Below are 12417 nucleotides of genomic sequence, written 5' to 3'. Positions count from 1 at the left end.
ATTCAATTACAAGGAGATCCAAATCAAAGTAATTAATGATATGACAATTAAAATTATAACCCCTCCTCTATGATAAAACCACACAGGGAACTATAAAACATTTATTCCACAAACACAGCAAAACAGAGAGTGAACTATTAACATTAGTTTCACTATTTGATAATGTCTTTTTGCCATGTGTTTGTAGATGTCAATGACCTCGTTATGGTAAATCGGGATATCCCTTTCAATTGATAGCAGCAGAAGATCCGAGAGCCTTCTTTCCCCACATCGGTTTCTGAGCTGGGTTTTGATCAATTTAGAGAATTTCAGTTTAGAGAATGATCGCTCTACTGAAGCAGTTGTCACCGGGATTGTAGCATATGCTTTTAGAAGCAAAGTCAGACCAGGGAAAACTGATTACACATCATTGTCTTTTAGGCACTTTAACACAGCATTCACATTGCTGGGGGGAAGAGCATATGATGAGTAGAATACCTTGAGTTCGGTGACAACATTTTCTTCCTCTACATCATCAAATCGGCACACATTTCTGACAGATAGGGCAACTCTGTCATTTGTCATGCCTTTCAAGTGACTTGGGATGGTAAGGCAGTGAAGGCCTGAAATAATTAATTCAGTTGTTGTGTCATCCTTCCCCTTGAACCTCCGGTGTAGCTCCTGGGAGAGTATATCGAGAAAGGTAAAGAAAACCTTTCCCCGGTAGTGCTCCTCCAAGTCTTGGGCTCGGTAGTCCTCTGTAGCAGATTGGGTGCTGTATTTGTACTTTTGAGGTACCTTTCTGCGTCTGGCTTGTCCAGGTTTTTCATCTGGAACCTCAATTCCTGCTGCCTCCGAGTTCCCTTTTGCCTTTGAAAAAAGGACTGTGAACTCCTCATCCTTCCTCGTTGAATTTACTCTCTCTTTCAAATCAAGGTCTTTCTTCTGCAGTGAAGCAGATGCGATGGCAGTCTCATTGAAGATGGGTGTGGTAATCTCCATGCATATAATTAACTCAAAATCGATGCTACGCAAGAGCATCCGGGCATCACCTGCTGCAGCGTCTGGTGGATCACTGTCAGCCATGTTCCGAAGCAGCTTAACAACGGCAGAAAGAACCTTCTTCAGGGACCTCAGAGCATCTTCTCTGCATGCTCGACTTGTGTCAGACAGCCTTTTCATTTCACAGACCCTGTAACTGCCGCACGTTGGCAGTTTGTTTAATTTGTTAACCTCCAGTTTTTTGTTCGTACTGTTTATGATGGCATTGGGGCGGAACTAATTGCCGCCGGAATACGTTTCCTACACCACACCTTTTAGCGACGTACCTTGCAAAACAGCGCAAAAGCAGCAGCACCCTTTTAGAAGTTAAAGTTAAAAGCTAAGGCACTTAAAGAAGAAAAACTATAAAGGACAAGGAAGAAGCATACAAGAAAATTCCCTCCTTGAGTAGTTAGTAGTGGACGAGGTATGTTTATCTTTTATTTATGTCTACGAAGAACGTGGACGATTGCATTGTGTTGGATTTCAATGCATGGTTGGTGCGTGATGGTTATTTGCATACGATTTAAAGTCGTGAATATGTATACGTTAGTTAAGTTTGTAAATGTAGTTAATATTGCGTTGCGGACTGTATCTGAGGTGTGTCGTGAAGTTCTTGTGTATGCACTTCTGGAAACACAGAGTGACACAACCTTTCTCCTGGACGACACTGCAAAGGCTCTACATGCGAAGAACAAACCAGTTCAGTTAAAGCCCTCAACAATGGCTTCAAGGATCACTGTTGTGTCCTGTAGGAAACTGACTGGTCTGCAAGTAAGAGGAATGTATTCTGACAAGATAATTCCCATCCCAGTGACCTATACAAGATAATTCATACCGGCAAACAGATCATATTCCCACACCAGAGACGGCGAAAGCATGGCCACATCTCGAACACATCGCAGATGAGATAGCTCCGCACCAAGGCTGCGACGTAGGCTTGCTAATTGGGTACAACTGTCCTCAAGCACTCGTCCCAAGACAGGTGGTTTCGGTGGAAGAAAATCAGCCCTTTGCACTGAGAATGGACTTGGGCTGGAGTGTAGTTGGCTACAGCAACCTATGTCTCGACTATGGAGATGCGATTGGATTGAGTCACCAGGTCATCGTGAAACAAGTGATACCAGACCCATCCTTTTCAAACCTCACAAGTGAAGTGAACTACGTCTGTAGAACACAGATCCAGGAAGTTGTCTCGCCTGCAGCTGTCATCAAGGTGCTGGAATCTGACTTTGTGGAAAGAGCTTCAGAGGATGGCAACATATCTCAAGAAGACCTCAGACTCTTGTCAAGAATGGAAAGGGGCTCCAGGCTCAAGGAGGATGGTCATTATGAAATGCCACTGCCATTCAAGAAAGACAGACCCAACTTACCAGATAACAAGATATGTGCTATCCACCGTCTCAGATGCCTAGAAAGGAAGCTGGAGAGAAACGAGCCGTACTACCAAGACTACAAGACCTTCATGGACGAGAGATGCATAACCCGTGGAGATGCAGAAGAGGTCCCACAAGAAGACATCAGCAAAGCCCCAGCATGGTACATTCCCCACCACGGGGTGTAAAGCCTGGGGAAATTTGTGTCGTCTTTGACTGCTTCTCAAGATTTAAAGAGACATGCCTAAATTATCATCTCCTGACAGGCCTAGAGTTGACAAACACCTTGGTCGGAGTCCTCTGTCGGTTTTGTCGAGGTCCTGTAGCAATCATGTGTGATGATGCATGTTTCACCAGTTCCGCGTGAAGACAGAAGATCAAGATTACCTACGTTTCCTATGGTGGGAGAATGGAATTCTCGAAGCAGAACCTACCGGATGAAAGTCCACTTGTTTGGTGCAGCTTCCTCATCAGGCTGCGCCAACTTTGGACTCAAACACCTCGCCACTGAAGGACGTGGACGCTTCAGTGAAGACACCATCAGCTTCATCCAGAGGAATTTCTATGTTGATGATGGGTTGGCAAGTGTAACATCTGGAAGGCAAGCGAACCAACTAGTGAAAGAGGCAAGAGAACTATGTAGTACAGGCAAACTCCGGCTACATAAATTAATCTCTACCAGCAAGGAAGTCCTAGCCACAATCCCTAAAGAGGAATTTGCTAAAACTGCCAAGGACTTGGACATGGCACTCGGAAAGCAACACATGGATAGAGAACTCGGTGTTCAGTGGTGCGTCTCTTCTGACCAGTTCCAGTTCAGGGTGCTTGTCAAAGAAAATCCATTTACCCGAAGAGGACTCTTGTCCACGGTTGCCTCAATATATGACCCACTTGGGTTCGTGGCACCCTTCATCCTGTTCATCAACCGGCGTCAACTCATTCTGCTAAAGAATGAGTTGACGCCGGGAAACCAGTGGAAGTTAGCTACGATTATCGAAGTTGACCCCGGGAAGGATGAGAGAGTAAGGAAGCTCAAGCTGCTCATTGGCGACTCAACTCTGGACGGAATGGGAAGGCACACCTCCAAGCCGGTTCACCTCGAGAGACCCATTCATAAGACAGTCACACTGTTGGAAGCAGACTAAAGACCTCAGGGTATTAAGCTCACTCTGTTTATTAGTGACCAAAAGTTAGACAGTACCTTTTATTTGATGTCTTAAGACATTTAAGTAATCACAGGTGATTGGTGGTAACTGCTGCACATTGGCAGTTTGTTTAATTTGTTACCCTATGTTTCCTACACCACACCTTTTAGCGACATAGCATTAGTATTCCAATGCATGGTTGGTGCGTGATGGTTATTTGCATACGATGAAAAGTCGTGAATATGTATATGTTTGTTAATTAAGTTAGTTACGTTTGTAAACGTACAAGTTAATATTGAGTTGCAGACTGTATGTGATGTGTGTGTATTGTTTTTTGGTGTAAATGTAACACCTGTTGTGCTGCTGAAAAACCGGACATTTGCATATAGTCGTATTTATTTATTTGAATTACTTTTCTCTTTAAACCCAGTTCTCACGGGTTGGTTCGACCTGGAAAATAAACCCTGTATCCTAGCAAAGACCTCTGGCCTCGTGTGTACTACTTGGGAGCTACAGACCCTTTTGTCAGGGTACATGGACTGTTGCATTTTAACAAACGCAACATGGCGTTTTTTAGATCCGGCAAAAAATGTGTAAAGACTTTCCACTAAGTTGAAAAACCTAGCAAAATGCTGGTTTGATTTGGCACTCTCCACCAATACCAGGGTTAGACAGTGGGCATAGCAGTGCACGTATGAAGCTTTGTAATTATGGCTCTGAATTTGTGACTGCAGACCCTTGTAGCTTCCACTTATATGTGCAGCTCCATCGTAACCTTGGCCCCTGACATCTTCCAATTTCAGTCCATTCTCCTCAAGGAGTGTCATCACAACATTTTCCAATTCCTTTCCTGTTGTTTCCAACTGATTGACAAAGCGAACAACGAAGGCCACTTTTTCGACATGGGAAACATCAGTGGTCTCATCCAAGAGAATGGAGAATAACTTTCTATCTATTTCTTTTAAAATGAATCTGTCACGGTTAGCGGGTAGCAGGCAGGCAGGTAAAGGGTAATTTATTAACGCAAAAAGGCAAGGAACACCGAGAACAAAGGTGACACAGGTAGACCATGACAGTACCCCCACCTTAAGGGTCGACTACCAGGCGACCCACGACATGCAAAAAAAAGAAAGTCAAACCCAAATAGGGTGGGTGGAGCGGAGCCAGGAGAAGGGAACCAAAAAAAATAGACTGGGGCAGAGCACGGGGTGACCGGCTGGCCAGGGAACAGGACTTGGGCTGAATGGAGGGGTGTCAGGCAAGCAGCCAGAAAAATGCACAAGGGCATGGGAGGAAGCTTCAGGCGGACGGCCTGGGGGGCAAGCAGAGGCCTGCAGCGGCGAAGACGAAGAAACCCCTCTGAAGGCCGGCAGCGGTGAAGACCTACAGGTTGCCGAGCAACGAATATGTTTGAGCCAATATGTCGAGTTGTATCTGGAGATAAATTAGTACATTGTACAGAGAGATCACCATTTGCATTTCACCTGCCAATTTTTTGATGAGCGTCTCGGTCTCGAGCGCAAGCTTGTGGCAGCTCGTCATGGCAACCAAACGTCATAGTTCCTGAAAGCCTGGAACGGAAGGGCAAAACGGATAAATATTTATGTTTGTAGAGTTACCCGAGTTAGTGTGGACGGGGGCCTGCTTAACGGGGTCCGAGCAGCCAATAAGTGCCTTATTGGCTGCTCTTTACATGTGAAAAAAGTTATTGGGTGCCCTCTGGTGCCCCTTCATACAATAAATGATGACGATGTGCCCTCTAGAGCAAGAATAAGGCAAACCGAAAAAACATGATGTGGTTAGATAATGAGGTGCAGACGTTCCACTCTTTGGTAGCTGACGAACAGAGAATGCGAAAGAGGCGTTGCTTTCATGTGGCGTTGCTATGACGAATAGATACATTGAGTGGTACGGAAATCAGCAATGGATAACGAAGCAAAAAGCAGATTAAGAGTATGCATGTACCATGGCCCGTAGTGGAAAAGCGCAATTACATGCCAAGTTCGAAATACGATAAAGTAATCTCATCTGCACTGTCCCTGTTTTTCCAATGCACCCTTTAGGCTAGATTATTTTACGTTAGTAAACGACAACGCAAATGGTTGCCAACGATGACACAATAAAGTTAAAAATTCTGATTCCCATTGTTAAAAGTGATCTTTTCCCTTCATTTACGTTTTCAGTTTTAGCCACAGCCCATTTAGAATGTTCAATGTTGATCTACACCAGCGGTTTTCAATAGGTGGGGGGCGCCAAAGAGCCACAGGGGAGGTGCAACGCGCTACACGCAAAGAAAAAATACACATCTGTATGAAGCTCTGTTGATATCGGTAATTGTGCGTGCGTGTATTAGTTTTAAATTGCATCGTTTCCTTGTCCCAAGTCACCAGAAGTCAGCATTAAGGGTGGAGACAGGACCCAGCAAAAATAGTAGGAAATATGATCCTGAATGCGTTTCTGGTTTTCTGTGGAGAGCGAGTTCCCCCAGATCTCCACAAAGGCTATGAAAGTCCTAATCTCATTCACCTCCACCTACTTATGTGAGTGTGGGTTTTCCGCACTGACCCTGATTAAAAACAAATACAGATCAAGGCTGCAGGTGGAGGACGATTTGCGTTTATTTCTCTCTGCAGTGCAGCCCCGCATCGAACACCTCCGTGCATCAAAAGCGAGGCCTCATTGTTCTCACTGATATTGACGATTAAATTGAAAGTCAAAGTTGTGTTGCCTTGAATGCATAAATTGGTTGGGCCATATGATAGGGTTGATGCCGCTCGTAGCGCAAATTATGTGAATTTGGCGCATTTTGTTTGTTGTTTAAATCTGAGGATTTATGTGGCTGAAATCGTTAACAAATTTCCTTCATCTCCTTCAAAAGTGCGCTTAAAGGGGTAGTTCGGAATTTTGGACATAGGGCCTGATTCCGAAGTGAGCATTGGTATTCTATATCACTGGAGACAGTTTAACACATTTCATTCAATCCTTCTAGTTGCAGAGTTCGCTCGTGCTAGGCTAGCGCAAGTCAACGGGCAATGCTAGCCTGCTATTAAAAACAGTCTTACCCACTCCACAGTGCACCCGAGGTAAATCAATTATAACGACAGACTATAAATCTAAATGTCTGTTTATAGAATAATGTTAGAAATAAAACCAACCTTGCATTGCATTGCATTTTGAGGGAATTGCGGGGTCTCAGCAGCAGTGTTTATGTAGCCACTGTACGTAGGCTACGGCAGCGGCGGACTGATACCTAGGTTACCTGCCGCTGTCATTGCTACAAACGCAGAGTACAGTGAACGAAGGAATTCTACAAGCATATTAAATTAATTAATCTTTGATCAGCTGGGAGACGCTCAGCACGTGTTCGACACACTTCCCCTCCTTTTGCGCCGTAGTTACCATACCGATATACTTTGACAAATAAAGTGAGTTAAAAGCGATCCAGATTGGACCACTTTCTTCGAAGAATGCTGCAGTACCAAGTGGGCGGGCCTATGTGAAGTAGGCGTGGCCTGTGTGACGTATTGGCTCCGCCCTCCTGACCTGTCTAAAGGTGCTACCATCTGTGGCTGGAGTAGTTATTGCAGCTTATGTGTTCGATCCTGCTTCCTAGTGGCTATCTGAGGGAAATGCAGCTTGTGTGTTCGTCCTGCTTCCTAGTGGCGATGTGGGGGCAGCTTATGTGCTTAAAATATGTAACGGCTCCAAAATGTCCCACAATTTCATAGAAAAGCCAAACGTCCACAGTCTCAAACCATTTTGCCTATATGACCATTTTGTTATCGTATAACTACCATACGGCTATCATTAGGTGCCTACCATTAACAGTGCCAATTTTCTGATCTGTACTCTTTTAAGAAAGCCCATAATTCTCTTGTGAAATGTGTGCTTGGAGTTTTCTTGACGTTGTGTGCTTATCAATCGACATTGTCACCATGTGAATGAGGCTTCATGCAGTTCAGGAATGTCAGTGACCCAACGGGATAATGCCGTGTACTGGTGATCCTTAGGTTGAGAGTTACAATCCTGATTAGAGAACTATGAACAAGCTGAACATGATATGCTGTCATTGCCACTCATTTTAGAAACATTGAACAGCACCTGAAATTCATCAGGCAATCAACATTCTGGCACATTTGTTTCAAAGAATCGGACTGCCAAGACACAGTATGACATTAAGGGGAACTTCTTCGTTAACCATTTTTCCTAAATTATTAACTCTATCATGTTTATATTTCATCCATTAGTGTTCTTGACTACAAATGTTAAATTTCGCCAGAATTCCAACGATTTTTCAGATAAAAGGATTTCACGAAAGTCCTTAATTCTCTTGAGAAATATGTGCTTTGAATTTTCTGGATGTTGTGTGCTTATCAATAGACATTTTGACCATGTGAATGAGGCTGCATTTCAGGTTTATAAGTGGAACATCTTTCCTTAAATATGATAATTATATGTAATATTTATATATCTTCTATTAGTGTGTTCTTGACTTTTAATTTTGCTCGGACCCCGTTAATCACCGCTTGCGGTTATATTTTAATCTTCATTCTGTATATATTCTTTTTTGGGTTATAAATGCTAGGCAGGATGTATATTTATTATTATCAATTAGGACGACAATACGACAAAAAAAAAACAATTTACAGCAGCAGCTCAGCTGTCACACGTAACGTCGTTATGGCAATAAGTGCACTATTGATTATTGTCAAAGCAGGCAAATTCATTTACCTTTAAATAAGTAAATGAGTTAAGTGCTCTATTAGGGTGATACACCCTCATATGAGTTTGTGTAAATTAATCGTTACATAGAACTCCTAAAGTAAGCAACCTGAGCGTCTTCATTAATGCTCCTATCACATGAACCAAGAATAAATATTTGTAGGGGTTGTTCAGAATGTTGTGTTTATGTAACATTTTCATGTTCATGTATTAAAAACAGGTTATATGAGTGCATGTTACAGAAAAATTCAATAGTAGCCATAGATCATAAACAAGTGCACATGGATACATTTGATAACTTGGGGGCGGGGGGATTCTGAACAAAAATGTAAATATGTCATGTCAGAATTACAACATACCGATAAAAAACCCCGCAGCAAACAGTTTAACTGACAAACTAAACATCACATACAATCACTGAATGAAGATTATAAAATAAAAGGCACATTTCTAACTAGAACTGTAGAATGCATTTTTATGCTGAAACAATGTTATTATTGCATTTTACACTGATAATCAGATAAGATAATATAGAAAATAATAGGCCAAAAAAACTAGGCCATTATTGTAAAAATACTGTGTTTTCCTGTGTGGACTACTACGTTTTGGTGTGAGTTTGGAACTGAGAGAAGTCTAATCTTGTTACCTGTAATCGAGAACCCAGGAAAAGTTAAGCTATATAGCATCATGCCATTTAGTTAATGTTTCTAAATTATTCAATATTCATTCATAATTCATTCAATCATATACATATTTGATGTGTTACATTCACATACATATTTCATACGTAGCTCAAAATATAAATACATCTCACTTCTTATACATTAATATAAAATGCTTCCAATTTGGGAAAAAACAGGTCTGGATTTGGAATAAGGAAATTATTGGGCATATCATTGGGCCCTCTTTGTTGGGGCATTAAGGAGGGGAATCTCTTTCTCTTCTTGGCAGACCGGGTCCTCTCTGTTAAAGTCTTCCCATACCTGTATGCGGTTCGCATGAGGTTCGTACGTGGTGGCTATCAGCCTAGAATAATCACAGCGGTTGTACAGCACGGGAACAAAATTGAAGTCGTTCACCTGTGGCGGGTCGGACAGATCTATCCCCAGGTACTTCATACAGAACCCCAGATGTATATCCTCAATGTACAGCGGTCTGACATGCCTGGAGGCCTCCACGAGCTTCCCGGGAAGGTCCAAAGACACAATGTACCCCAAGCCCAAAGCGTATCGTGGGTACACTTTCATTGGTAAAACATCCACCGGCAGATACCACTTGGAGCTAGGATCTCTTCTGACCTCTGCGCCGGTTGTCACCAAGCCGGTCATGTAGCTTCCCCGCGGCGCGTCCAGCAGCATGTTCACCAGGTTGCGGACGTTGAGGAACATGTCTGAGTCGATCTTCATGGCGTAGGAGGCGGCGGGGCAGTGGGCGTCCAGCCACTCCATCATCACCATGGTCTTGATGGTGAGGTTCTTGTAGCAGTCCAGGAAGTTGCTCTGCAGCAGGTCACCATGGACCCTGCTCTCCTGGAGCAGGAGCAGCTGCTGCTGCTGCTGCTGCCTGTCCCCTGGACCTCCTCCTCCTCTGGCCAGTCCCAGGAGGAAGAACAAGCTGACCGTCTTCCCCAGGATGGAGCTCTCCTTGCCCCAGGTCTGGCGGATGCTGTCGCGATGGGCCCGGTTGTGTGGCGCCACGGGAACCATAAGAACCAGGAAGGGCCTCAGCCGCTGGCACTTCTCCTCCTGGTTTATGATAAAGTGGTATTTGTGCGGGTATTCCACGTAGAATTGTTTGTAGGCATTTTCCCCTTTCAGAGAGATGTAAAACAGCTTCTCACTCGATTGGAATAGATTTGAATCTATAGCGATTTTCATAATAGTTGTTGTGAGCATCAAGAGAAGGAAAAGAGGGAAGTATGGACAGCACCAACTCTTCCCCTTGCTGAATAGCTCTGCTCCTGCTGGACACACAGAAGGTTATGTTAATTATGGTGACCTAAATGCTTGTATGAATAAAGTTGGATTGATATACATTATTAATGAAATTTGAAAACCAGAGTTTGGCTGTACTTTGGATCATGAATGAGATATATGTAACTCAAGGATTAGCAGAGCGCCCAGAGCCGTAAATATCTTTAATACAGGCCATATTCTATGACATGGCCCTAACCGCCTAGCCTAGCTTCGCCAACCAGACGCACCTAGAGACACTTTAGTGGAGCTGCCAAGGTGTTGGCATGCAGAACACATGGTGAATGCTGACATGTCATAGCTCTCTTGGGCTTGTTTGGTGATTGCTGGGTTAACATGTATACCTTCCTGATTACCAACCGCCCTAAAGATGTGCAGCTGCCTTACCCAGCCTCACAGTCCAATCAGATTGACTTAGGCCAGGTTTGGCTGCTTGAACCAGCTCCCAACAAAGAAACCTTAAAAAATGTACAGACAGGGATATATTTTTAGTGGGACTCACCCAGCTTTAGTGAAATCCTCCGGGTGCCCATTTGAAGCTGTCTTGATGCAAACATTGCCCAAATAGCCCTCTGTGGGCTGTGCTGTAGGAAAGCAGAGGATAAAACTATCTGGTCTTGAATGTAGGGAGGAATGTGTGATGATGACAATGACAATATAAAGTAAACCCTACAATGATAATTAAATGGGCAATCATTTAATGTAAACAAAGCAAAAGGATTCATCCCTTTGTTTTTTAAAGCTAAGACAGCCTTCTATGGGGAATGAGGATTTCAACTCCTATATCGCTTACAATTTATTGAGATAGTGGTATTATCTTCAATGGTTGTTCCTGATTAAAGTTATAATGGTTCGCTGAAAACATTTGACATTGTTTTGATTGTTATCAGGCATACCTCCCTACAAAGATTCAAGATATGCTATAAATAATTGGGATTTATCCCTTTGCTCTGTAATAGTTAAGCCAGCCTTCTCGAGAATATAGTGCCCGAGGATTTCAACACGTTGATACGTAAAATAAACAGATCCTATCTTCATTTCATTGTGTGTCTGAATGACTGCGGTTCCATGACTTCTAGTCTGATCTTGCCTCAACAAGTTTTTTTTATTATTATTATTTATTTATTGTCAACAATAGAAGCCTATCAAGTGGGATGTAGATTGTGCGAGAGAGTTACAGGGTTCCGGCTGTATGACGTTTTTACAAGCACTCTTCCAGAATGCAGAACAGATGTGAAAACGTTCAGCAATCACAAATTGATAGAAACATCAGAAACAATGATAGTTCTTGTCATAGCAACTATTTTCATAATTCCCTTGCTTGGAGCTATTACCCTTTCTTCCACCATTCAAGAGAATTCCCTTAATAGTGTCTATGTTGTTTTTAATGACGCATCTTAAAGTTTAATATAGTGTAATAAACACACACATACTCTCTCATTCTCTCTCTCCGTCTCTCTCTCCATCTCTCTCTCCGTCTCTCTATGCCTCTCTCCCTTTCTATCTCTCTCTCTGTCTCTGACTCTCTATCTGTCACACACACACACACACACACACACACACACACACACACACACACACACACACACACACACACACACACACACACACACACACACACGCACACCCACACACACACACACGCACACCACACACCCACACACACACACACACACACACACACACACACACACACACACACACGCAACCATGGTACATAACAACTTCCCCTCAATATTTATACGTACCTTAGGTTTGAGATTTAGCAGTCCCATATGTGAGTTTCAGAGATGTCACATGTTAATGGTGCTGCCACTGTCTTCAGTTAGATGTTTAAGCCACTTTGTATAAATGTATTATCAAGCCATACGACCAGAAACGCCTGTCCATTTGGTCCAACTGCATAGAGGCAGCATGCGACTGTTCTAAACACCTTGTTGTGCCTGCACTTAACCCTAATGTCTTTCACTATATACTCCCTGGGTCATTTGGTCAGAAACACACACACACACACACCCTTATTTACCATCTCACCTTCTCTGGGCGTATCACGTTTCAGGAAGTGGGTACCAGAGAGACTGTGGGTCTGATCTTAAATACATTGCACATTCTAAAATGCTATGCTAATCTATTTTACTCATGTTTTGCATATGTTTTCTTTTGCTTATCTATTATTTTATT

The 12417-nt window shown here is 43.1% G+C and overlaps 1 protein-coding gene across 3 annotated transcripts; it reads right to left on the bottom strand.

Annotated features, from left to right (window-relative positions):
- Window positions 1–8370: 8370 nt before the first annotated feature.
- LOC130403798 (beta-1,3-galactosyltransferase 2-like) lies at window positions 8371–12179 on the bottom strand. 3 transcript variants are annotated; one of them, XM_056608285.1, is made up of 3 exons: window positions 11985–12179; window positions 10739–10820; window positions 8371–10226 (listed from the first exon to the last, which is right to left on the bottom strand). In XM_056608285.1, exons 1-3 carry the CDS (start codon window positions 12009–12011, stop codon window positions 9157–9159), a joined length of 1179 nt encoding a protein of 392 aa, XP_056464260.1. In that variant the 5' UTR covers window positions 12012–12179; the 3' UTR covers window positions 8371–9156. The 3 variants fall into 3 exon arrangements, with proteins under 3 accessions (XP_056464260.1, XP_056464261.1, XP_056464262.1); XM_056608286.1 differs by having other exon boundaries at window positions 8371–10223; XM_056608287.1 differs by lacking the exons at window positions 10739–10820; window positions 11985–12179 and adding an exon at window positions 10467–10627.
- Window positions 12180–12417: the final 238 nt, after the last annotated feature.

This window comes from Gadus chalcogrammus, chromosome 14 (genome assembly GCF_026213295.1).
Source record: "Gadus chalcogrammus isolate NIFS_2021 chromosome 14, NIFS_Gcha_1.0, whole genome shotgun sequence".
In the NCBI taxonomy this organism is placed as follows: domain Eukaryota; kingdom Metazoa; phylum Chordata; class Actinopteri; order Gadiformes; family Gadidae; genus Gadus; species Gadus chalcogrammus.
The sequence above is the reverse complement of the archived record's forward strand: the minus strand, read 5'-3'. Positions and strand labels throughout refer to the sequence as shown.